The sequence below is a fragment of the Rhinolophus ferrumequinum genome, chromosome 12 (assembly GCF_004115265.2).
Source record: "Rhinolophus ferrumequinum isolate MPI-CBG mRhiFer1 chromosome 12, mRhiFer1_v1.p, whole genome shotgun sequence".
Lineage (NCBI taxonomy): Eukaryota > Metazoa > Chordata > Mammalia > Chiroptera > Rhinolophidae > Rhinolophus > Rhinolophus ferrumequinum.
The window spans coordinates 79,385,643-79,413,084 of record NC_046295.1 but is presented as its reverse complement, the minus strand read 5'-3'; the positions used below and the strand labels follow the sequence as shown (position 1 = coordinate 79,413,084).

General features: G+C 50.3%; 1 protein-coding gene across 11 annotated transcripts in view; it reads right to left on the bottom strand.

Moving 5' to 3' along the window:
- PRRC2B (proline rich coiled-coil 2B) overlaps positions 1-27,442 on the bottom strand; it is an 83,471-nt gene that overhangs the window by 38,894 nt on the left and 17,135 nt on the right. For 6 of the 11 annotated variants that reach the window (XM_033122720.1, XM_033122729.1, XM_033122724.1 and 3 more), the window contains exons 2-9: positions 18,170-18,339; positions 17,181-17,358; positions 13,778-13,880; positions 10,991-11,063; positions 7,112-7,255; positions 5,052-5,293; positions 4,448-4,569; positions 3,874-4,019 (exon numbers count right to left, since the gene is read on the bottom strand). In XM_033122720.1, the coding sequence (XP_032978611.1) occupies positions 3,874-4,019; positions 4,448-4,569; positions 5,052-5,293; positions 7,112-7,255; positions 10,991-11,063; positions 13,778-13,880; positions 17,181-17,358; positions 18,170-18,284 (1,123 nt within the window). In that variant the 5' untranslated portion in view covers positions 18,285-18,339. Of the gene's footprint in view, positions 1-3,873; positions 4,020-4,447; positions 4,570-5,051; positions 5,294-7,111; positions 7,256-10,990; positions 11,064-13,777; positions 13,881-17,180; positions 17,359-18,169; positions 18,340-27,442 lie in introns of those variants that run through there. The other 5 variants (XM_033122721.1, XM_033122726.1, XM_033122728.1 and 2 more) reach the window with 3 other exon arrangements.

Below are 27,442 nucleotides of genomic sequence, written 5' to 3'. Positions count from 1 at the left end.
TATGAAATGTCCAGGTGTAAATCCAGAGACAGAAAGACTGCCGGAGGATGTGGGCGGGGTGGGATGGGGGCAGGTGGTAACTGGAACTGACTGCTAATGGGCAAAGGGGTGGTGGGTGACGGAATGTTCAGGAATTGGATAGTGGTGACGGTTGTGCCAATTGGTGCATATACTAAAAATCACTGAGTCGCATCTTTAAAGAAAAAGGCAACAACAGAAAGTCCAATCCAATGAAAAGGCAGAGTTGGAGTGGATGAAAAAGCAAGTGCAAGTATATGCTGTCCGGATTGTCACTTTAAATATGATCACAAATGCTCTGAGAGGAAAAGGACGGAAAAAGTTACACGATGAAAACAATAAAGTTACAGCAATGATATAAACCTGGGACAAAACAGACTCCAAGACAAGAAGCATTACTAGAGATGAACAACACTTTGAAAACAATACAAAAGGTCAACGTCAGAGTCACAAAAATTACAAATGTGCATATGCCTAATGATAGCTTCAAAATAAATGAAGCAAAAACGGGAAGAAAGATAAATCCACAATTATAGTGGAGAGTTAAACACCTCATTTTCAGTCACTGATAGAACTAGACAAAAATAACAGTTGAGTATATGAGCCACGTGACACATGCACTCACAGAACATGACACCAAACAACTAGGATACACATTCTTTTCAAATGCACGTGGAATACTCACCACGACAGACCATATCTTGGTCATAAAATAAGTCTGAATAAGTCAAAAAGGTCTGAAATCATTCAGAATATGCTCTCTGACTATAATGTAATTAAATTAGAAATCGAGGAAGTCCCAATAGTTAAAATGAACAGAAGTGAAATAGAAAACAATCAAACAATGGAGAGAATTAAAGCCAAAAGCTGTCTCTTTATAAATATTAATCAAACTAATAAGCCTTGGCAGAAGTGAACAAGAAACAGAGAAAAAATACAAATTACCTAAGTATTAGGAATGAAATAGGTTATATCACTATAGATAGTGCAGATGTCAAAGGAAAATATTATCAACAACTTTACACCAATAAATTAAATTCAAAAGAAATGAACAAATCCCCTCGAAAACAATTAAAAACTGACACAAAACAACATAGGAATCTGAGCACCCCCCATAACTAATCAAAGAAATACATTTATTATCACAAATGTCTCCACAAAGAAAACTCCAAGACTAAATTGTTTCACTGGCAAATTTTATCAAGCATTAATTAAAGAAACATAATGCCAATCTTACAGAAATTCACTCAGAAAGTAGAGAAGAAAAACATTTTTCCAACTCATCTTATGAGCCCAGCATAACCTGGTATCAAAACCCAACAAAGCTATTTTAAAAAAAGTAAATTATAGACCAAAATCTACCATGAACGTAAACACCAAAAAGCTTAATAAAATATCAGCACAATGAATCAAGGCATACAAAAAGGTAGTTGATTTAGCATCAAAAACATAAATCAATGCAATCTACCAGATTACCAAAATAAAGGAGAAAAATCACATGATCACAAAGAAAAGTATTAAACAAAATTCAATACATCCCGTTCATGATTTCAAAAACAGAACATTCGCAAGCTGGAAATGGAGGGGAACCTTCTCAATCTGATAAGGAACATTTCCAAAAAACCTAAAGCTAACATCATATTTAATGGTGAAACAAACACTAAACACTTTCTAAGATCAGAAACAAAGAACTTGAATACAACATTGTGCTGAATGAAGTCAGTGCCACAGTGCAGTAAAGCAAGAAAAAGAAATAAAGTGCATATAATCTGAAGCGGAAGACATAAAGTTGTCCTTATGTATAGGCGACTTGATAGTATATGTAGAAAACCCCAAGAAATCAACTAAAACTAATGAGTGCCTTCAGCAAAGTGTCTGTACAAGGTTAATGCACAAAAACCGACTGTACTTCTACATGACACCAAACACTTGAAACTGAAATTTAAAAAAAAAGAAACAATGATGTTTATAATAGCATTCAAAACCATAAAATACTTAAGAATAAACTTAGCAGAAGATGCTCAAGACCTCTACCCTGAAAACTATTAAAAAAAAACACTGCTGGGAGAAATGAAAGACCGAATAAAGCAATTCACCAGGTTCTGGGATAGAAGAGCCAAAATTAAGATGTCATCTATCCAGAAATAAATTTATCACAATCCTAACCAAAATGCCTGTGGGCTTTCTATAAATACTGTCAGGCTGATTCTACATTTATATGACAATGAAAAGAACGTAGAATAGTCAAACAGTCTGAAGAAAAAACAAAGCTGGAAAACCTCCACTCCCTGAATTTAAGAGTTACTGTAAGGCCCAGTGAGGTACCGCCACTGGGATGAATAAGAGATCAATGGAACAAACAGGTCCAGAAACAGACCCACTTAGACGGTCAGCTGATTTTTGGCAAAGGTGCCAAATCAGTTCAGTAGAGGAGTCTTACCAACAAACGGTGCTAAACAACTGGATATCCTGACAGAAAGAAATGAACCTCGACTCCTATCTTACACCATACACAACACTTAATTCAACGTGGACCTTAGACCCCAAAATACATCTGAGTTAAAACTACAAAACAAAAGGGAGTATCTTCACCACCAAGGAGAGACAAAGATTTTTTTAGACAGGGCACAACACTAATAACCATAAAAAACCCAAGTTTATAAATAAAATTCATCAAAATGAAAAACTACTGCTCATCAAAACACGGTGCTAAAAAAACGGGCAAAGCAGACAATGGGGAAAAACATTTGTGAGATTTAAGTCGCAAAGAACTCGCGTTGTACCACTCAAAAATAAAAAAAAAGATACACCAGTAGCCAAATAGCATATGAAAACGTGTTCATCGCCATTAGTCATCAGCAAAATGCAAATTAAAAGCACAATGAGCTACCACGACACACCCACTAGAACAGCTAAAATTAAAAAGACTAACACGAAAGGGCTGTGCGGGCGCAGGCAACGTACAACGGCACAGCCCGCTGGGGAAAGGGTCGGGTGGTTCTTGTAAAGCTCTTCACACACTTACTCTTGGACCCAATAATTCCATTCCTAGATATTTACTCAATAATATTTTATGAAAATATTATTCGTAACGGGACTTCTGAATGGATAAACAAGTTATGGTATATTGATACAATGAAATATATAGCCCCCAAATTATACGCAACTATGGATGCATACATTGAGGAAAGGCTGTGTGACTCCATTCACCTGCAGTTCTGGAACAGGTAAGACTCATCAGAAGAGGCGGCGGCCCTGGGCAGAGGCAGGGGAGGAAGACTGGCGGGGAAGGGACTGGGGTGATGAGGGAAAGGCTGTCTTTCTTGACGGGGGGGGTGTGTTACACAAGTGTATCGGGGGCATGATACACAAGTGTAATGGGGGCGTGTTACACAAGTGTCCCCATTTGTCAAAATTGTACAATTAAGATGTGTGTCTTTCAATGTAACTAAAATTTACTTGAAAACAAACAAAAAGGTTATAAAATGAAGTAATCAGGCTGGGGGGTGGGGAGTGGGTGAAGATGAGAAGACGACAGAACGGTGGTCCTTGCTGAAGCAGGGAGTTCCTTCCACTATTCTGCTTTGTTTCATCTTTCCATTTAAAACAAGACTTTTCAAAATGCTAACAGTCAAATCTGCTATAGCTCTAAGATCAAGACCAAAGACCAAAAGAAGACAGGGATGGGTCTGCCAACGAGGACCTGCTCAGGGCTGAGACGGGCCCCCTGCGCCCGCCCACCCCTTCATTCCGGGCCCACACGATGGGTTTCCATCCGGCCTTGGTGACAGCTGAGACGGGCTTCAGTTCCGCCTCCTAAACCACTGGCTGTGAGCACCAGGAAACACGACCGACCTGCCCAGCCGTCGTCGGCATCGGTGTCCAGGTCGTCCAGGCCCTTCAGGTTTTCCGCGTTGATGATGGTGGGCCGTGGAGCCCGTTCCACCAGCTGCCTCAGTGGACGGACTGGGCGAGCCATTCCCAGCCTGCTTTCTTTGCTGCTGAGGGAGAGAAGAGTTAAAGACGCCAGACTTATGTCAAGTACACAAATGGCAGCACAACCAAATACTTTTCAGAGAGTCCTAGACTGCAAAAGGTTCCTGTTTGCGCTTAATATTCAAATCATCTCCTTGTAAAAAAAACGTGTAAGGAACAAATGCGTCACCAAGACCTCTGCCTCATCCTGCCGCTTTATGCCCAGGGTGGCAGCCATGAGCACGGGCCACAACCCAGCTCTGCCAGGAATGGACAGCACAGCCCATCTCTTGCCCAGCCCCAGAGCCTGCCATCCCACGCTCCCTGGGGTTCTGACTTGGTTTTTAGGGTCGCTGTGGTCTCCAGAAGACAGAGCACTTTCCTAGGGCAGCCCGTTATCTGGTCCAGTATCACCACCAAGGATAATCTCGTGTCTACAATGCCATCGCCTTACCCATCTTGGTCATTCATCTGGAACTGTCTAAAAGGAACACGGGGTTCCAGGCGGAGCTGGGGAAGGGGGAAAGATCCTCGTTCCACTGTACCCTGGTTCTCTGATGACTGTGGCGAACACATCTGAAACATAACATCAATGAAGAGGATTTTCTGGTAATGACCCGATTTCTAAGTTCCACTTGCATTAGAATTTGTTTCGGAAAAGGAAAAAATGTAAAAACAACAACAACAACAACAAAAAAAAAAAACAGAAAAATCTTGGGGTTTCCCAATTAATCCTGCCACCATCTCCCCCATTTCTTTCCTGCTGTCAGTAAGTAAATCTGGGGACCGGTGTCTTGGGGAATGCCTGCCTCTCCTTTTTCTAAAGAAACAAGGCTGAAATTATATCCACAGCATCAGGGAAGGAAGCCAGAGGCCCTTAAGATTCCAAAAGGGGGACAGAAAATGCAAAGCTAATGGAAGCCTCCAAAGCAGGGTGTGAGGACAAAGAGTGAAACCAGGAGGGAGAAGCCAAGGTGGACATTCAGCCACGTGGAGGAGCTTCTCTGGGACTGGAGCGATCTGGCTGCATGGGGAAAATGCACAGTCTGAAGACTTACAAAGGCAGGAAGCATGTCATGGTATGTAGGTGGGTGGTATACATTCCCCATGAACTGTGAAGCCCCTTTTCGGACAGGCTGAGCCGGGCGGAGAGAGGGGTCCTTAGAATCGCTGGTACATGCCGAAGAGGGGGCTCCGTCTCCCGCACTCGAGTTCCTGCTGCCCAGCTCAGTTGGGGAGGCGCTCAGAGACGTGGCAGAAATTATGTTTCGCCCACCGCCCTCCCTCCAGCTTGTCACATCTGGAAATTGAAAGGGGGCAAAAGGGGAGAGGAAAGAGGAGGGGGGAGGAGGGATTGTATGAGGTTCTGAAGGTCAAGGGACCCCCTCATTCACCAAAAAAAATTAAAATAAAAAAAACAAAAAAACGTGAGGAGTCGAGTGGGCTGGTCAAGTCTGTCAGGGAAAGTGGGGGGCAGATACTAGCCAAGGGGCATGGATTTGCTGAGGGCCGTCTGGGTGTAAGAGAAGCACAAAACAAGGTCCATCGGGGAGAAGGCAGTGTAACCAAGACGTGCTGATCACGCATCAGCACACCACACCCCCACAGAGCTCACGTAACACCCCACTGGGGTCAGACAGCCCTGATGGGACAGCCTTGGGCGATTCCCTCCACAAACACAGACCCAGCCCCCGTAGGACCAGCGCTGTGCTCGGCATGGGCCTTGACGTTAAAACTGGTGACTTCCGACACGGTTTCCAACTTTGTTTGGCAGTAAGATCTCGACTGGAGATCTCCCCAGTTCAGTGGACTAAGCAGAGCCATTCTCACCACGTGGGGCAGGGCAGGGTCTGGGCCAGCCCACGGGGCCTTCACCCCACCTGCTCCTGCAGGGCACAGACAGAAACCTATGTTTTGAGATGACGTTTTCCACTGGCAAACAGAGCACGATCTGGCGGGATTATAGGCCAAGGAGAAATGAATGATATAAGCCAACCGACTCCTTTTCAGTCAGCTTTTGGCTAGGGCTTGAAACATGGAAGGTCTCCGAGTGTGTGTCTCCTAAGAGAAAGAGACCGGGGACGGGGGCCACAGACTTAGTGTCTGCTCCAGCTCTTTACCCCTGCATGTCATCTTGAGTAAGCCCTGTGGTCACCCCTCGGGCCATCTGCTTCTTCGTCTTCTCAAATGAGGCGATGGAACGGACCCCAGCTTCTCCTAGCTCTAAATTTTTATAGTCCGACAAAGCAGCTCATCTTAGTTAATCCCAGAAAGTTACAATTCTTGGCCTAAGGAATTGGATTATGTATTTGAAGTAGACAAAGCAAGCCAGTGTGGGCCACTGAAAAGGCGGTATGTTTTAAGTAAAGCTGCACAGTGACCATTTCATTCCCAGGATATCAGCTCGGACACTGGGATACCTTGGGGATTAATCAAGACAAGCAAACAAAAATCCCTCAGATTTCAAGACCAGATCAACCTCCCCCCAAAACAAGGGACGTTTCAGATCTCTGGTTAGAACAGGTAGAAAAACTCATTCCTCAATACTTTAACCTCTAACCACCCAAGGCCTCTAAGAAAAAATATCCAGTAAGCATTGCTACAGAATCCTGCTGGCTGCTTGGACAGACCCCAGAGGGGGGCCAGGACTCCAGAGCTGGGCAGGCCACATGTTAAAAAAGAGAGGTTCTGAGTTGGCGGGGGATGGGGAGGGCTGGAAATCAGACTTTTTAACCAACTCCCCAAGTGATCAGGACAGGATTCAGCCCAGGTGTGGGAACCACTGGTTTAGAAAACAAGCTCCTGAGTCAGGGCCAAGTTAGGTGGCCCTTGGTCCGTCCTCAGCACGACCACACAGGCACAGCAGAATGACATCTGATGACAGCTGGGAAGGCGGGCAGGCCTCACCCAACCCAACGACAAGAACAGAGGAGTGATCGCCAGACCAGCCTAGGGATTAAGCCCAACAGATGCAGAGGTCAAGTAGAAGGGCGACAGCCATGCTTTCCAGGAGGGAGCCTGGCCCTAGGAGCTGTGGCTTTTTGGGATCGGCACACTTCTAAGAGGGCAGGAGCGAGGGGAAACCACGTGTGCCTAGACAGGGGCTGCATGAACTTACTCTGAGGGCGGAGGCTTGGTCCTGGCCCATACGACAGATCTAAGACGCCCTTTTCTTTGCCAGCCTTGTCCTGCCCTCCAGCTGCTTTCAGCGTCGGAAATTCCTCGGGAGAGAAGGATAATAGTCGGCTTGAGCCCCTTAAACCTGCCAAGAAAACCGGAAGGACTTATGGAGCACGTGAGAGCAGCTTCAGCAGGTCCCGGCTTCAGCAGCCCCGCACACGAAAGCCATGCTGCCCAGAAGTGGGCCCATCTGAAGGCCACAGTGCTGCGCTGGCGTCTGTGCCGGCCCTCTCCAATCCAAGGGCTCCCCAGAGCAGACTGCAGCCGTCCCCCGCCAGCTAACGGACAGGAGCTGGTTACAAGGGCAGGAGGTAAGACGTCATGGTGACTCCAGCCCAGATGCTCCCCAGCTCCTGGTCGGAGGAGTAAGGTCCCTCTGGGAGCCCGGGGGGCAAACAAGGGCAGTTTTTGGCAGAATCGGCACAAGGAAGTGAACTGCTTTCCGGTGGAGGTGATGCCACCCAAAGGTGCCCTCCACCCCGAGCCTCCCCAAAGGCCTGGGCCCTAGATTACACTCATCAGTGCCTTCTCATTTGTCTGCCCTTCCCAGTTTCTCATTTTCTACAAAATTCCTCAAGCCCTGTAAGGCCAAACATTTTACTCTTGTAACCCCGGGGACAATTTCTTTCTCCTTGCACTCATTCCCCAACACCATGAACTCCTTTAGAGAAGGCGGCTTTTCTTAATTTTGCTCCTCTCCCTCACAGCACTAGGCAGTGGGCACCTGCAATCACCTTCTGGATGAACAGATAATAATAAAGGGTGCAATTTAGGGTCCAGAGGGGGATGTGGTCCTTTCCTGTGGCACACGGGGTACACGCAGCACACGCCCACACCGTATGCACTTAGTAATAGGAATATCACACAGCACAGCGTCTAACTACGACTTGCCTCTCTCCCCAGACAGTAAAGCCAGATGCCCCTCGGGGTTACTCCAGGCACTGATTCACGGACCTGTGAGCTCAGGCAGACCGCGCCAGAAAGATGTCGTGGGGTTAGCGAGATGTGGCCGTCATTCGCCACCCCACCTAGTAAAGGGAGCCAGGGTCAAAAAAGCCCGCCAGGGTGAAACCATGATTTACCAATGATTAACCTGAGAGACAGTCCCCAAGGAGCCTCACTGCTCTGTGAAGGGGATTCTGATTCACACACTCACTTCATTACGTTAAGAACAGGCAAGAATGAGATATGAAAGTTATGCTTTAAAAATATGGTAGATTATTTGAAGTTAAAAAAAAAAAAGCCAGCAAATGCCCAGTACATTTTCCTGCCTTAACAGTCATGAAGGTATTACTATAAGCATGAAGTAAACTTAACACTCCACAGAAAAGGGTAGAACCCAAATCTCACACCAAAGTTGTATCATTCCTAAGGTTTCAATGCTCAGTAACGTTTTCCCACTAATCCTTCGTACCATCGGTTCTCTGGCTTGAGAAACCAGGGCAGTAAAGTCAGGGGCTTCTTCTAAGGCCCCAGATCGCGCCATCGGTGGTGTTGGGAGCCGCCTGTGCCTGAACCCCACAACAGGCCCCCTGGGTCCTCGCCAGGTGAAGCAGACCAGTCAACCAGCTTCTACATGGAGAGAGTCCATCAACTTAGGAAGAGTTCTTGTGAAAATGTTTGTGGGCAGCACACCTCCAAATCCCGATGGCGTCAGGGACTTGTGACCCCAGTACACGAGGGGGGCCCAGAAGCCTGATTCCTACCTCAGTCCCGCCTGGGCCCAGTACCTGCCTGTTCTCTCCTCTGGGGCTACTGGGTGCCGCCAGCTCCCAGACACTGTGAATGTTTACAGAGTGTCATACTGTTTTAGAATTTCTAAATCGTTTTACCTTTGTAGGTAACACAATCACAAGGTTAAAAAACAAAAAGCCATAAAAAGGTAGAAACTGAACGCTTCCTCCCATCCTGGTGCCCTAGCTGCCCGTGTCAGACGTCCTCAAAAAGCAGGTACTTCCCCGCTTCTTTCCTTCCTTCTTTCCAATCTCCCTCCCTTCTTTCCTCATGTTTCCTTCCAGAGATTATTTTAAAAATGCATATACATTTTTCAGAAGCATATTTTCTTCTCACCGTTTTCTGTATGAATGGTAACATACTCTACATATTATTCTGCACTTTTTTTCATTTAAGAATATACCCTAGAGATCTTGCCATATCAACAGAAAACTGCTTTTTTTCCGTATAGCCAAGTAGTATTTCATTAAAATACCAAAATTTGATGGGCATTTCAAGTGACTGCAATCTTTTGCTATTACAGTGTTGTGATGAATAATCTTGTATATGTCATTTCACACACAGGCGATGTATTTTACAGGGTGATTTCCCCAAAGTGGAACTGCTGGGTCACAGGGGAGATGTGTTAATATTTTGATAGGCAGCGCCAAATGGCTCTGCAATTTACACGATTTTTTACTCTTTGTAGTTTTTTTTTTTTTTAATAAAAAATAATACATTTGTTTCACTTAAAACTCTAACCTCACAGAAAGATAGGCTGCAGAAAGCCAAAGAAGCACTGTCACCAGTCTAGTGAATGCTCCTTGGAGAGCCTCCGTTAAGACCTGGTTTTAGGGGGCTCGCCGCAGCCCCTTCTCCCCTCAGCTTACCTTGCTCCCTCCACCTCCCCCTGCAGACTGGAGAACCCGTAATGGATGAGGCCCAAGCTTCCTCTGCCCCGTGTGATGTCGGGAACACTGGGGTTGTGCCCACAGCTGCTCTGGCACATTGACGAATGTGTCGTTCCCCACTGGAGGCGGAGGAGAGAGCCTTCAACCACAGAGTGTTTCTAGCCCAGAAGGGGCATGTCCTCTAGGCATGGGGACGGGGGAGGTTGGGGGAGGCGGGACAACGCATGTAGCTATTTTTCTAATAGAAGCTACAAAAGGAAAGTCTGGTGAAGGCTTGGCTGGCGTGGGTACACAGAAGGCAGCGGGACCCCAGGACAGGCAGCAGGCAGCTGTAATCGTGCATTAACCGCTCACACTCTGCCTCCAGCTGGGAGGCGTCGCCTAGTTTATGTGCAGTGTGCTAGAAATATTTGAGCGAACACTGAAAAATGACAAGAGCTCACACAGAAAACTCTGGATGTTGGGCTTCTCTCATAAAGGCCTCTGACCCGGGGCCTGCAGTCTGGAAGGGCCCGGTCACTGGACAAGAGCCTGCTAACGCTCCGCTCAGGCCCCACCGCTCCCTCACCCAAACCGCGTGGGCCTGCCTTGGAAGCCATTGCATTTGTTTGTTCACTGAAAACTCCAAACACCTTTCCCTCCACTCGTCTCCCCCACCATCCCCTAATGACCGCAGCAGCAGCTCAGCAGACCACAGACTCCCAAGTACTGCCCGGGTCAGGCATAGCACCAGTGGTACCAAATGCCACACAGCCCTGAGTGCCCTGCAGCCACTGGCCACAGCAGGCAGCTCAGTCCCCAGTGCTGGCTGATGTATCGGCCCAGGCGCAAAGCTGAGGCCACCCCATGCCACACCTCCTGCAAGAGGTGGACGCGTATCGGCAACACGGCTGAGCAGGCATCAGTTCCAGCAGCACCATCGCTGAACTAGCCGCCCAGGTGTCCTCTGCGCACCTCGGGAGGCACGTCTTAGCAGTAATACTCAGCGAACTCAGAGCTGACAGGCTTTGCAGCGTCTGCGCGTCCAGCTCCGGGCAAAGGCAAGGGCTCCCCAGAGCAGTAACTCTCAGGTAAGACAGTCCATCAGTGACTCCACAAAGTTTTAGACCAACGACAACCTAGTCCCAACTGAACAGTCCAGAAAAGGTACACATCCCTCCTGCCACCCGCCCCAAGGCCACACACACACTCACCACCTTCGTGTCCTACTGGCTTTCCATTCAGCTGTGCCCATGACTTTGGTCCACCTGGCACTGAATTTGTATTCTGCAAAAAGGAAGAGAATTAGAAGAGTCAGCCCATCGGTCTGCCAGCCACTCACTGGGCTCGTCAGGACAAGGTGCCCACGGGCCTCACGTGCCTCAGCTTCAATCACCACCCGACAGAGCCGGGCAGTGTCCAACCCCGGGGGCTTTCCACGCAGCAGCCCACTCGGCACCGCAGTCCAGCTGTCGGGAGCTGCTCGGCTCACATGACAGATGAGAGCAGGATGGAGGGGAAGGGACCGGCTCAGTCACACAGCCCGTCATACGGCAAAGCCAGGACGCAAACCCACATCCACCTGCTTCGTGCTGCGATCCAGAACATTCTGTCAGGATGCCTCTCCTGCCCACACAGAGCTACTTGTCTTGCTACAGAGACAAAGAACAAATTCCAATTCTAGCATGTCTCTCAAAAACTACGTGCCACTGCTAAGAGAGGAACATACACACGGGAGAGCCAACGTGCCTGACCTTTCACCCGATGGGCTGCCACACCCCTTCCACGATTACTATCCTTCTACAAGGGACAGCTCCCCAGGTGACAGGCCTTCCTCCCCCCTGGATGTGCCTGGCTCCAACTCAGTCCTACCAGCTAACCTCTGCTTAAAGCTCAGGGCATTATGTGAGGCACACCCGGCCTAAGCCAACCGGCCCATGCCTCGGGAAGGTTCCAGACATATCCCGGCGGAGGCTTAGAAAGGAGTAACCTGACTTGGACACCCAACTAGAGGCAGGACTGGGGCTTGTCCCCACCCTGCCTGTGTCCAAAGCCCCTTCTGGTCCCCATCCACTGAGCACATCTGCCTTTCTCAACAACATTCAAACTTAACAGCTTTCCCCTTCCAACTGTGAAGATAAAGATAACAAAAACAAAGCTGAAGCAGCGAAGTTCCATCACTCACTGGATTAATCACTCACTGGATTAGATACCAGGGTACGTAATTACCCTTTCCCACGCACCCCTCCTTTCCCGTCCTCCCCCTGCCACCACCATTGCCACCACACTCAAGGCAGACAGCTGTCCCTCATCTTCAGTGCAGAGGGGACCAGGTCTAACAATCCACTTGCTCATCAGGAGTTACCCTGAATGCTTGACATGGTGGCCTAGAATGGCCCCAGGTCTCCCCGCCAAGACCACGTAAGGGGGCAGTGCAGCTGGGACGGTCCCTCAGGAAGGGGTGCACCTCCAGACCCAGCAGGAATCAGAGGGGCACCGGGGCCAACCCACAGCCTCCCGCTGGGTGTCTGCAGCCACAGGGATGAGGCCCTGCCCTCACCCACCACAGGCACTAAACTGGAAAGAGAATGCAGCCAGGGCCTGGGCGGGGGTTGGGGATGGGGTCACTAATTTTGCTGGCAAACTTTGTCCCAACAGTAGAACTGCTGTAAAATGTGAGGCGAGGTTTTAGAAGCTGGAAAACACTGGGAGTCTCTTCTTACGACCTCTGCATATGACAGAAAACCAGGCAAGAGCTGAGAGGAGCTGAGCACTGGCGGATGGTGTGTGCCAGCCCAGGACGGCGCTCCTCGACGGCTCCCTGAGCGAGTTCGGTAGATGCCAGGCCCCAACCCAGACTCTCCCGTGGCCCATGGATTTCCAACAAGCTCCAAAGGTGAGTGAGCTGTACAGCCAGGGCCTCAGAACCGGGGCTTCACAATCTCACTGAGTTTCAAATGCTGAGAAACAAACAAACCCAACTCTATACACTCTGGTCAACAGGACCCAGTGGATTTAGGCCAATGAATATGGAGTCTCCCATGAGTATGATTTTTTTTCTTTAATTTCAAAAGCACAGTCCAGTGTTGGGTGGGAAAGGGTGTCCTTCTGGCAAAGCTGTAAATTTCGCCCCCACAGATGGGGGATGATGTCTCAGGACTCCTATTACCCAGGCAGCAAAACAAAACTAAAACATGGTGGTTCAAGTTGTTTTCGAGAGAGCTGGTGGGTGCTAGGTATCTGTGCCTAGATTTCTTTTGATCTTCTAAGGTTCAGAATTCTCATCTAGGTTTCCAGCTACCAGCGAAGTATGACCTGTAACCCACAGACAGACTCGGAAGGACTGAGTACCTGGTGAACTCTCGCTTAATTCAATCATGCCTTTCTGTTTAGAAAAACTTTAAATGCACCAACAAATGACAGATGACAGCTGGCTGCTTCCCAAAGTGCGTTCTGAGACACCACCTATCCCTACGGGCATCGTTACAGGTCTCCTGGGAGCAATCAGTTTGGGGACTGCTGTCCTTTCTGTCCTCTTCTCAGAAAGTCACAGCAGACACGGCCTGTTAAAGATGATGAAGAAGGACAACAGCAATGGAGACTGCTTAATTTTGTTTCTCAAACTCACCTGACCATTGTGGCCTAACTCAGTCTGCTTATGGTGCCGGTTTCCATGGGGACTCCTGGGGGAGCCCTGACCTAGCCTGCAGCTCGCCTGAGCACCTCACCTCCATGTAAGTCAACAGGAATCACATGAGGTGTCTGTGCCACTCTCTCTCTCTGGGGTCTTTCTCTGGAAGCTGCAGATTAAATTACCTCATCAGTGGCCATGACAATTTCCTGTGCTCATGTCCCAAAGTCACTCATCAAGTTTGACTCAGGTATAAGCAAATGACGCAAAGCCACCCTTCTCGGTGACAGCTCCTACCAGATCCCATCAACAGGGCGCTTAGGGGCTCCGATGCCTGGGCAACCATCAGGAGGGTGTCCCCAGCACCTACCTCCTGACTGATTGACTGTGTCGGTTTCTGTAAACTGGAGACAGATTTCTGCAAACCCGGCTGCGGCAGCGACTCCGGCGGCTGACAGGCCGTCACACTGGAACTAGACAAGCACAGCACACAGTGAGGGTTAGACACGGCACAGGGCATGCTGACGGGGTCCCTCTGCATTTCCAAGAGCAGCGGCTGCTCAGCCACTCACTGGGGGCAAGACCTCCCCTGGCCCACAGATATGGTACAAGACTATGAGAACGGAGCCATGTGTGAGGCCTATTCACTGCCACCGTACAGCGCAGAATAGTCCTCTGCTTTCTTGCAGAGCCTCCTGTCGGTAAAAACTGAAAGCTCGTTGTAAACAATGACAAGATGGCGGATTTGCCAATGGGGAAACTGAGTCACTGTAGGGAACGGGCTCCGAGCCCTTCCTCTGGACCAAGAGCTCACAGCTACTCAGAGGGCTGACCGCTTTGAAACATGAGATTTTATTTTTAACTTTCTCTTGGCTTGTAAAAGAAATATATGCTCGTAGTAAAAATAAATGTATAAACATATATAACACAGAATTCGTCACAATCTCATCCTGTGGAGAGAACCTAAGCAGATTTTTCTCTACATAATATAGTATTTTCTAACACAAGTGGGATAACACCATACATGCAATTCTGTAGCTCATTTTTTACTTATTGTATCTGACATCTTTTCATGACAATACATAGGGATCGACCTCTTTCTTTTAATGATACAGTACCATCAGATGGGCCATAACTTAACCAATCTCCAACTTTTTTCTATTACAGATAAAACTCCAATGAGCATTTTCCTATAAATATCTTTGCACACTTTTGTATAAATTATTCAGTAGTGTAAACTCTCAGAAACGGAATTGCTGGATCAAAAGATGCTTTGAAGTTTAAAACACTGCCAAACTGCCCTTCCCAAAAGGGGCGTCAGTCGGTTCACACGCACAGGTAACCTCCTGAGAGAGTTACTCAGGAGGTCCCGAAGGACGATTCCTGCTGACTCGGGAGCCTTCTGTCACTCCTGCTAGTCAACCTTCCACCTGATGAGATTCAGGAGGGCAGCCGTCACTTGGCCAAAATCCACCCACTGCCGGTGGTTCACTTGTAAGTGAAAGCCAAACCCTACACATAACTCTCCACACCCTTACTTAAGCCGAGTAACTCACCACCATCCGTGAGGATTACAAAATGAAGGCCACTGAACCCCTTCTCACATCACCTTTTGCCCAAACAGGAGCTTCCCGGGAGTGTCACTGCTGTGTTCTCCAACCCTAAGCAACTGTGCCGCCCGCCGCCCACGCCCCCTCACCTCCCCCAACCCTAAGCGAGGGTGTGGCCCAGGGGTGTGGCCCAGGGGCAGCAGAGAACCAGGGCCTGGGGGCGCTCCCTTCTCCATCACTCACTCTTGACCTCTCCCCTGGCAGACGTGCACGACTGGCCGCCTGAAGGGGAGAGAGACGCTTTGTCCCCCTCTAGAACTTTCCATAGCACAGGGATTTTAATGCTTCCACTGAAATGTGTAATATCTATTTCATTACAGAGTTTGTAGTGCCCACCATTGGACGAGAAGGATGACAATTAAGTGCTGACAGCTGCCACGTACTTCCTCTGTGCCAGGGTCTGTGCTAAGCATCTGGCTTGTGTTATCTCATCGACTCTTGTAACCACCCCTGGAGCTCTATGTATTATCTTACTGCACAGGACACTGAAGCTCAGAAGTCAAACGATTCTCTAGGTTCCATAAGCTAATAAATCACCTGGCTGGAAATCACACAAGTCCGTCCAACCAAGAGTCACACTACACCATCCACCAGTCAGATCCCTAAAGCAAACTGTCAGAAAAAGTGTGTAAACAGTTTTTAAGACCCCATTTCCCTTACTACTGCTTTGTGACCACCCGACTGAGTTATGTGCTCACTCTCTACGTGTTGTCTGAAGGAACCACAGGGAAGTTTTACAAACGCTCCGTGGCCACTTCCGATAGAGGACAGTGGATGCAGCTGCGTCTGGGTCACAGCCTCGGCGGCCAGACCATGACAGATGCAGGGCCAGGGGCCTGAGGCCGGTGCTCAGTTTTCCTTCCTGAACAGGCAAACCCAGCAGCGGACTCTGCCTGCCGGCCTCAGTGGGCCCCGGCCGCCTCGGTCCTCCCTGCACAGATCCCAAATCCTTGCTGCTGGCCGCCCTTATCACCGGCGGGAACCCGTTCAGAGGAGCCTTGTGGTGGAACGACACGGATGAAGGCTCAGAAGTCTGAGGGGCGGCCCAGCCTGTGGCCCCGGGCAGAGCTGGAAGCGGCCCGGCCTCCTGCTCTCAGCCCCACCAAGCCGCAGCAGCCCCTACACTTTCTATTTCTCTAATGATGGCTTTTGTGCCAGACCCTGGGCCTCCAAAGGCTTCCCACGGTGCTGTGCTACAGGGGGAGCCTTGGGGGAGGCCGCTAGTGAGCCTGGATGACGAGGAAGCTAGGCTGCCCTCCTCCATAACTGGGTCTGCGTGGGGAACCTGGAGGCTGCTGGCCCCACAGCGGGAATGACTGCCTTCCCGACTTGCAGCCCAGCGCCCAGGGACCAGAATGGAGTGGCTCCTAAGGGACTACCTCAGCTCCTCTGTGGTGGAGAGTCCGTCCCTAGGAAGGCACAGGGGACACTGGTCACTGCAGACCAGATAGCCCATGAAACACTACTGCATTGGCTCCAGGAGCCAGGAAAACTGAAGAAAGGGAGTGAGAAACAACTGGGCAGGAGTCAGGAGACAGATGTCCCCTGAGGAATCTCCCGCTCTCCAGATCTGCCGCTAGGAGACCCTCGCTGCCCTCGGCAGATGGGAAGGGAACTGGGGTGATGTGAGAAGCCCAGCCCAGGACCCACCAATATGAGAAGCCCGGCCCTGAACCCACCGCTGTGAGAAGCCCAGCCCTGGACCCACCAATATGAGAAGCCCGGCCCTGGACCCACCAATATGAGAAGCCCGGCCCTGGACCCACCGCTGTGAGAAGCCCGGCCCTGGACCCACCGCTGTGAGAAGCCCGGCCCTGGACCCACCAATATGAGAAGCCCGGCCCTGGACCCACCGCTGTGAGAAGCCCGGCCCTGGACCCACCGCTGTGAGAAGCCCGGCCCTGGACCCACCAATATGAGAAGCCCGGCCCTGGACCCACTGTTGTGAGAAGCCCGGCCCTGGACCCACCAATATGAGAAGCCCGGCCCTGGACCCACCAATATGAGAAGCCCGGCCCTGGACCCACCGCTGTGAGAAGCCCGGCCCAGGACCCACCAATATGAGAAGCCCGGCCCTGGACCCACCAATATGAGAAGCCCGGCCCAGGACCCACCGCTGTGAGAAGCCCAGCCCTGGACCCACCACCTGCCCTCTGCTCGCACCTCTTTGGGTCTTGCTGATCCTGCTTGTTTGCCCATCCCGTCCCGTCCTTGGGTACTATAACGATGTTGGGGTCGTTTCCTTTGTTTTCAGACTTCAGGCTTGGCAGGTTCGCAGGCGGTGGCATACGCCGGGCTGTGGCAACTTTCCCGAGACTCTGTAAGCCATGTCTAGGAATGACTGCAAGAAGAGGGGTGGAAACAGCGCACAGGAAAGTTACAGAAGGAAGAGGCCAGAACTGTTCCGCTGCTCTTTCAAACTCGAAGTGACGATGACAAAGGCAACAGAACACAAGGGGTGGGCTGCGTGGAAACAAACGAGCGGTGTTTGCTGGTCACTTTACAAGCCCCTCACCGAGGCCTTCAGAGACACAGGGGCTGCTGGGATCTCTGCAGAGGTTCCCATTTTATTAGCAAGAGAAGGCTCAGGGCGTTTATGACACGGGTGACGAGCCAGGCCCAGAAACCTGCGTCCCACACGGTAACCACTTCTCTGCAAGTTGAGACTGCTCTGGCCTCGTTACAGCATGACTGAAAGGCCAGCCTCGGCCTAGAGCCAAGCCAAGTCTGAGCAGGGCTCCAACATTCACAAAATCCTCTCAGGGTGTGGATAGTATCAGCAGGCACTTTTCCCACCAAGTTCCAGAATACTGGAACCGTGAAATCTAAACTGGGTAACTCTCATGCAAATTAAGCTCTATTCGAACCATCAGGCTAAAAATATCCATGGCTTCAATAAGATCAGACAGAGGGGGCAAACAGCCCCACTACAGCAGAATCAAGGTATCCTAGGTCTGAAATCAGACCTCAGGTCGGAGCAAAGGGGGTTTCTGCTTCCCAGCACCACGTGTGGGTGACCACTAGGTGCCCAGACGGACCTGCACGGACCCCATCTATCTGACCAGATGGGGAACTCAGGTGTTCATGGTCCGCAACGTGGAGTTTCTCACAAGAGGGACAGTGGCAGGGCTGGCCTCCGACCCGGGTCTTACCTGAGGATCTGATCGCGTCTACTGATTTTCCTTTATACTTATCAAACAGGCTGAGAGTCGAGTACTTGCTTTTCCCATCCTTGCCCTTGGTTATTTGCCCCAAACGATCGGACATTGCGATGAAATGTCATCTAGTAAGGAAATTTTTCTCGGCACCGCTCCTGATCTGCCTTTGAAATGGGAAAAAAAAAAAAAGAGAGAGAGAGAAAAAGAGTGTCACTCCACCATAACCTTTGATCCTGTGAATTGAATCTCTTGGGGATCACGGATCTCCCTGAAGAGCTGAAGGAAGCTTTGGACTCCGTCCCTGGAAAAACGCCCTCGCCACGCACAGGCAGTTTTGCCCCCATTTAAAGAGCATTGTGCAGACCTGCTGAGCCCCACCCCAGGTCGAGAACTCCCGCTCTGTCCGAAATGGCTGGAGTCTACTGCTCCTCAGCGGCCCTGCAATGTAAGCTCTCACACACTGAGTGCTCTCTCCAAGTCAACGACCTCTCTTCAAGATGGAAAAATACACGCTCATCATTTGTAGCCCCTCCATGGAACACAAAAACAAGGCAGCAGAAGAGGGGGGGCACACAGCCCCTTCTGGAAGCTTGTGCATTGAAAGGACAAGCAAAACCAAATCAAAGGAAGCATCAGTCAGTCATCACCCAGGAACAGGACGGCGTGTGTGCTCTTCAAAGACCAAGCTTCCGGAGAGAAAACACGTGCTCAGGCCACAGGAGCACTGCTCTGAGGTGCAGCGCGGAAAACAGAGCAAGTGCTCCCCAGGGACAGCCGGCAGGGGGCTGTACCGGCCACACCAGCCATTTCCACTTAGAATCTCAGAAAGACCACCAAGAAAGAGGCTTCCCCCTGCCACTCATTTTCTACAGGCATCTACATGTCTATTGGCACTTTCCTCATCGGTTCATGCATTTGCTCACTCACTCATTCATTCAGATGCTCAATGAGTGCCCGCCAAGAGTGAGTGAGTGCTCCGTGCCAGCACGAAGGGCTGAGAGCTTCAGCGCCTTTCACTCCACACCTAGCCTTGGCTATCGGTTCCTAACTTGATCACAAAATAAACACTTGCATAAGTGGCCACTATTTCCCACTGGAATTAATATATGGAAAAGACAGCTAATGCATCAAGTCAGGCATGCTGATGTATGTCTTTAATGACAAATGGAGGTAACTGTAAAAACCCACTGACTAATAAAAGGCAGTAGCTGTGGCAGTAAGGTTTGACATCTCAGCCTGCTCTGAAGCCAGAAGGAACACATCTGGTGTGCTGGGGAAGCATTTTGCACCCCAAAGATGATTTTAAGGTAAAACTATAATTTATGACCCAAGACTATAAATACAAAGCCCAGGGAACAAAGAACAGTTACAAACTGGGGCCCCCAAAAAGTGAGACGCTGACTTGACACCCCTCCACGCAGACGTGCGTGGAGCCATCCAAATGTGAACGAAGTTTGTTCTTACACAAAACTGGGTATGTATCCATCCTTTCGTTCATTTCATAAGCCTTGACTGATACCCACGGTCTGCCAATCTCTGTCTCAGGAGCAGGAATAGAGAAGCACCCACTTCGTATCAGAAAACGCTCGTAAAGAATGAATGCAGACAGACGCCACGGGGTGAGCGTCCGTGTGACTTGGTTATACCCGGGCAGGGGTCACGGATCACCCCCCACGTGGTTTCAGCCTCCCTGGGAGGACATTTAACTCCCTTCCTCACCCAGATCCCGGTTCAGTTGGCTGCAGTCCATGGGAAGAGACTCACAGCCAGTGGCCAAGCTCAGGAATCTAACTATACTTGCAGGGGAGTCGGGCACGATGAAGAAATGAACCAGCAGAAATGCCCACCAGTGCCCATTGCCCCAGGTTACAGGTCAGAGTCACACAATGCCAGCAGCCCTCCCCAGTGTCTGCCTCACGTGCCAGGAGCAAACAGCAATGACCAGGGGTGCGAATGGGTGCAAAGTGTCCCAAGTCTGGTGCCCAAGGGCTCCCTGGCCCTCCCCCAGGAGTCGTAAGTGTAACAGCGCCCTCCTCCGGGCTGGACTGAAAGCCCCTCGAGGACAGGGCCCCATCTTATGTGCATCAGCACGACTCCTATTTAATAGGCTCTCGAATGTCAATCAACTTGAAATTCTCCATTAAGATGAGATGAAATCTAATTTTTAGACACTTCTGTTAACTCAAACCAACAGAAGAGATCAATTGGGCTGGAACCAGAAATACTCCAACACACACACTCTACACAATCAGCAAACACTGCGTGGTGATAGCAACACCCCAGGCCCACAGAGCTTGCAGCCTAGAACAGGGCTGGCAAACACTGAGCAGGGCCTGTTTCCGTAAGGCCCTGAAACTAAGAAGGATCTTTGTTTTTTTAACATTTTTTTATATTTGTTTAAAAAAAAACAAAGAATGTGCAACAGAGACTGCATGTGGCCCCCAAACAGCCACCTGTAGAAAAGTTTTGCTGACCCAGGCAGGGTGTAAAAGGAAAAGTCTTAAACAAGCACTGTCAGAGGTCTCTGGGTGGGAAACAGATGGGCCGCCTGAGAGGACACCAGCTCCAGCTGGTCTGAGGAGGGCCCGCCCACAGGGGGAGGGGCCCAGGCAAAGGGACAGAGCCTGCGTCTCATTCACCAGTACCATGCTCGGGCCTGCTTAGGACTATTTAACACTCTTCACAAATTCCTGTGGCAGGATGAAATGACAAAAGTGTGAAATCCTAATTCTCAGGCCTGTGAATATGTTACCGTATAGAGTCAAAGGATTCTGCAAATGTGAGTGAAGGAAGCGCCTTGAAATGGGGAGATTATTCTGAATTATGCAGGTGAACCCCATGTCATCACAAGGGTCCTTAGAAGAGGGAGGCAGGAGGGTCAGAGTCAGAGAGCTGTGACAGCGGAAACAGATGCTGGGTTGAAGCTCTTTGAAGAAGGAAGAGGGCTTGGAGCAGAGAAATGGGGCGGCCTCTAAAAGCTGGAAAAGGCAAGAAAACAGATTCTCCCCGAGCCTCCAGATGGAGCACAGAACACAGCCCTGCTGACACCTTAATTCTAGCCCAGCAAGACTCATTTCAGACTTCCGACCCCCCAGAACTATGAGAGACTTCATCTGTGCTGTTTTAAGTCACTACATTTGTGGTAGTATTTTATACCGACAATAGAAAACCAATACACTCATTTATTCAACGTATTTTCGTGAAGCACTGCCACGTGTCCAGCCCTAAGATGTGCCTGGGATGCAGCCAAGTTGATAAGCTGGACACAACCCCGCACTATGACATCCAGCCTGCAGAGCTGATGGGACCCACCCATGGTCGCAGAGCTAATGATAAGAAGCATGTTCCAGAACCTTTAGGGCACAATAATTAAAAATGCTAAAGTGCGGCTCCACTCGTGCTGTCCCTGACCACAGCTTGCTGAAACCCCAGACGTTTCTAAATAAAAACAGTGGCACATCCTTCCCAGCCACACATCTGCAGGACTACAGATGTAGCATCGTTGATTTGAATCTGGATAACCAGTTCTTACTAAATTAAAAACCAAATCGGCAAAGGCAAGAGAAAGAAAAATTATCTAGCAGCCATTCAGGGCCATCAAATTTCCACCTTAAATCTTAACATGCTTGATTTTTAAAAATCAAATCTTTTAATTCTGAAAGTTGACCACAAAAATTCTTATTTCTTTAGATACTGCTAAAAAAGTCTTCTTCAAATCTGTTATTCCAAACTCTTGCCAGTTCAGTGATACAAACAGACCTTTCTTTGATTCTGTACTGCCCAGGCCCATGGACAGAGGCTGGAGTGGACACAGACAGCTCTTGGTGGGTCTTCTTGGTGACACGACCCTTCTCTGAGAACTAACCAGTCTCCACCCGCAGGAAGCACTAGGAGAAGGAGACCAGAACCTGACCACCCCTGTACTCCTGGCAGTCCTAAAAGGGAGAAAAAAGAAAAAAGAAACAAAAGAAATACCCTGGGCAAACGTGAGCCACTCTCCTGGGAATTTAGAATTCTGTCTGTGAGAGAGATGCTAGATGCCTGAACTTCGTCATCCCAGTAAATGCAACCATTCATCAAATACTGAGTACCTACTATGTCCAGGTGAAATGCTTTCTACCTGTGCAAGCAGAGAACCTCGTGGAAGCCGGACGAGGAACACACTGGACTAACAATGCCTGTACCAAACCCGTACATGCAATTTTCTTGGCGTGCTCCTCCCCCCATTTAAACCAAGTGTTGCACCAGTTGGACACACTACTGGCTTCTCTAGACCTCAGTTTCCCCATCTACAGAATGAGGGGCCAAAATGAGATTTCTCAAGTACTAGTTGGTTCTAAAATCAAACACACCAATATTAATAACTCACAGCCACAGAATTATTAATACAAAGGCTTTATGTCAAAGCAGCCATCTCTTACCACACATCTGGGATTGGATTCTATGTTGCTATATAAACCTCTATGGTGCTATATAAACTTGGGGCGCTAACAGGCAATGCAACTGAGTCACCATTGCTATGGAAACAGCACCTGTGGGAGGGGGCGTGATACTTGTTGGTCGTCACACTCCACAGTTAAGCCTGCACAGAGGGAGCTTCTTGCAGCCCGGGCTGTCCCTTAGAGCAGGGGTCGGCAAGTTAGTCAGCCTGAAGGACGTGCGCGAGGCCACCACGGCCCACACGGCAGACGCTACTGGTCCTTCACGAAGTTTTACAGATTACAGACACCAGACTTCAGTGCACGCAAGTGTTCTTGCATTAAGCCAGACTTCACCGACCAAAGCCCAAAATACAGGTATAGTTATTTAGTACCCCCAACTGGATGAATCTCGGGTGAAGCGGTGCCGTGTTTGGGGCCTAGGCCGGTCCCACACCCACCTGGCTATTCTGCTTGCCAGCTGGTTTTCACAGACATCAACCCAGAAACACTAACTGTTAGTAGGGATTTAATCAGCTTCCAAATACTGGTCAAACACACATACACACACACACACACACACACACACACACACACTCTCTCTCTCTCGACTAGCTGCGCGTCCCATGGCAGAAAGAAGTACAGGCAAACATCTGCGTGTGACTCACGAAGCCGGTCGAGGTGACAGAACACATTTCTTGGTGGGTCAGAGGCGTGTTCACTCAAGCATGACTCACGCTTGGACTTGTGGGACGAGAACTGGCTGAGAGGTACCAGGTCCCTGCAGGCAGGCACAGAGCCAGCCTGGCTCGTAGCCATGGCTTGCACGCTGCTTTCTCTCCCTTTTGTAGGTAATGGAACTCATTTTTGGTTATTTTTCCCGAACAAAATCTGATTTGGACCCTCAGTACACAGCAGCCAAGGCTGCTCCACCTGGAGTCCTGCCTGCATCCCATTCCTCCTTGGACCCTCTCCTTTCCCAGGCATTGCCGGGGGGGGGGGGGGGGGGCAGAGCATTTTGAAAATGGTTGGCCTAAAAGAAACTATTGCATTATGCACAGGGGGGAAAGGGCCTAAAATCCAGGGGAAGATAGCTTTGGGGAATGAAGAAAAGGACATTAAAAAAACGAATTCAGGTCTGCATATTTTGGCAAGTTCTCTAAAGAAGTCCTCTGAGAGGCCCAGGCTCTGCTGAAACAAAACCACCAGAAAGATTCACCAACAAAGGCAACTTAATAGCCAAGCTCCACCTCCCCAGACAGCAGTCACACCTGTCAAACAGGTTACGGAGACTGCCTGCTATCTGTCCACCAGAGGGAAAATCTCCCTGCACTCCATCTTATCGAAAGCCATTTCCGTGTAACAGGATTCATTTCACTCCCACTTGGGTACCAGCCAGGGTCAGCTGCCTACCCAGACAGGCGATTTGGGATGGCCTTGGGATGGCCTGTAATTCACTGGGAACCACTACAGCTACACATCAGGCCTAATCACAGTGGCAGCCGGCACTCCTGAGAGCCAGACACACAGCTGAATGACACCGACAACAGCCCCTTCTGGAAGATACTATGTCATCAGGCTGCTTTACCAGAAGGACACCAAGGTGCAGTCAGGATAGAGAAGTAACTTGTCCAAGGTCATAAGACTACCAAGTGCTAGAGCCAAGCTTGGAGCCCAGGCCAGACTCCCCCAGGCTGCAGACCAGGAGCCCAGGGAAGCCCGGCTGCAGGCTGTTGCTGCCCCTGTGGGAGGGCGTGCACAAACAGGAAACGGGCGCTGGTTCTGACATGAGTCAGGTGCAGGCCGCCTGCTGCCCAGCTGCACACACCACGGCCCCAGACAGTCTCCAGAGAGCATGTACTTCACCCCAGTGCTGCCAGCAGCCAGATTTACACCCAAGGCTAACCCAGGCTCTCCTCTCTTCACAGGTCCCCGATTCCAGGAATATCTGGTCAAAATCAGCTTCTGCTTTCTTAAGTCGTCCTCAACCCTCAGGACACCTAGACACATCACCATGTGGCTCTTTCTTTCATTCAGTCACCAGCTCTGATGAAGGACCCACTGCACGCTGCGGCCCAAGGCCACCCTCCAGAGCACAGACCCACCATCAGCCAAAACGTATGTGCCTCGGTCGTGAGGCACGAGCAGAAGCCCCCGTCCTGGGGAGGAGGGGGGCGCGGAGGGAGGTAGAAAACCACGGAGTGTCTCTGTACAGAAGAAACGCAAAGATCCCACTGCTAGACAGAACATGCCGGAAAGTATGATCCCACAGGAATGGAAATTTGACAGCTGGCTGAATAAACACAACAAACAAGAAACCTCACGGACCAGGAAAGGACGGGGTCATCAGACAATACACACGTTAAGTCTTAGTCAAATCGTGAAGAACCATCAGCACGAAAGCCAGGTACAAGATTAGAAACTAAGTCCACCCGTCTCCAACATGCTAACGCCTGACAAAAAGAACTGAACGAAAGGGAGGCACCACATGACCACAGACCATGTACCAGACTCTGTGCCCCCAGGTGCTGGGGGTGTGACACTGCACAGCCCCAGCCCTGTGGTGGGCTCTGCAAATGTTTTCTGCGAAGGGCTAGCTAGTACGTTTGGCTGTGCTGGCCACACGGCCTCCATGGCACCACAGGAGAGCAATCAGACAACACAAACCAAGGGCAGAGCGGTGTTACAATGCCACTTTCTTTACACACACAGGAGGCGGGCCCCTAGTCTAAAGGGAGCAGGTGTGGCAAGAATACATTACAGTGAGATGAACTCAACAAAACAAGTTCCACTGTGCACAGAAGGGGGGTGGGGGGGTCTGCTGCCTGTCTCGGCGACAGTACCACCCCGCACCCCACAGTCTAGCTTTCAGAGGCTCCCTACAGGGCACCAGTCAGAAAAGCAGGGCTGGCTTTCAAGAAGCCCAGAGTGCCCACACTTCTCGTTTTCCCTAGTAGGCAGGGGCTGGCCCATCTGGAAAACTGGAGCCCGGGCTCGGTTTGCAGCTCAATCCAATCCTCTACCTGCAGTGAGGTTTCTGCAGGGTAGGTATGTGGTGCGCCTGCAGAAACAGCCCCAACCTATCCAAGAATAAGCTGCTTGAAAATAAGGCACGAGGGAACCACAAAGGGGTGGGCACAGGGGTCCAGGTAACCCAGTGTTCCTTCCAGAAAACAGCCACCCCCAGTAAAGAGACTGCACATTTAGGAAGCAAGAGAAACGTAAAATGAGAAACAAGGCCCCCACCCCAAGCCCCCTGCACACGCAGGTCTGCAAGCCCACCCTTGCCAGGTGGCGCTTCCTGCCCTGCGCTCACTGCCTTCCGCCAGAACCAAACCACAGCAGGAGCACCTTCGACACCGTCCCACTGCTCCAGGGTCAAGTTCAAAGCGTCTAGCCCAACACACTCTCCCTAAACTGCCAGCCAGCCTCAAGCCCATCTCCACATGGACCCCCACCCCCACCCACCTCTCTCTCCAAAACAGTTTGCATCTCACCTCCACCCCACAGCCTTGAGGCCTGTTTCCTCGTGGGTTAAACAGAGATGCCACACTATCACCCACCTCACGGGTAGCCAGGAAAAAATGAGACCAAATACAACACATGCGACACCGAGCTCGCTCCGCGCAAACAGCAGCCGTGCTCTGGCTCTGGCCCTGGCCCCGTTCCCCGCCCGTGGCCCAGCCTCTCCATCGCCCCTGCAAAGCTCTGCCTCTCATCAGACTCCTGTGCAACTAGCAAAGCCTCCAAAGTCTGCCCACCTCTGGGCTCCCACAAGCCTGGGGGCTGGCACACCTGGCACCTGTGCCCACTTTGGCACATCACAGCTTAAGGGCCGTGATGCAGAGAACAGACCTCCAAAACCATGAGGACCAATTCACCGATGTTTAGGCTCTGCGGGGGTCACCCCTGTAGTTAATTCTCAGGAGACAGAGACGCACTTTAATTCTCAGAAAACCCTCTTGAGATAAACTCTCCACTGTGACCACATTTGAAACAACACTGAACTGTCCCACTTCAGCGCAATACCGACTGCCCCACAGAGGCGGGCGGGCAAGCCCCGTCCCGCTCCGCTGGGAAACCCTGACACGTTTTAGTAACAAGAGGAGTATATGCTTGAGATAAAAAACTGTAAGGCTTCATGAAATACAGAAAGTTATCCGCAGTAAACCAGCTCCTAGCCACACTGCAGGATCTCTGCGCCAGCACATGTCACCTCAATTCTGGGCCCCGAGCTGCCACAGGAATGATCTGCCTCCTGCTGCTCTCTTCTATTGTGTTTCCTGTTTCTAAAGAGTCGGCGATAAAGGTCATAAAACACTGTATATAAATTCTAAACAGATTTGCTATTTGGTTTAAAACATTATGAAACTGACTTTAAGGCCGGCTGGGGGAGCCGGGCCAGGCCGGGCCCAGGCACAGGGGAAGCTGTCCCGTCCCAGCCAGCCACAGCTGTCCAGGCGGCAGCAACTGTGTTTACACCCAAAGCCTTTCCCACAGAAATGACGTCAGCTGTAGCAAGCTGGAATCTGGGCACGAAGAGGGGGCACGAAAAGCAGGAAGTGCTCTTCCTTAGCCCAGGAGAAAGCATTCCTTCCACCTTCCCACCCAAACCCCAAGTCCTCACAGACACGCTGCCGCTGCCGGAAAAAATACTGGAGGGAAGAGAGACAGACGCCGGCTCTGCCGTCTACCAAGGAGCAGCCACTGCTGACTGCATCAACTCAAACCTGCCCGCCCCCAAAGATAACTAAGGGCCTCTGGGGGGTGGGGGAACCCTGCTTCCCAGGGTGATGGAGGCGCTCTCACTATATAGTTGGCCAGGATGGAAGGAGCCAGGAGTCCAAAA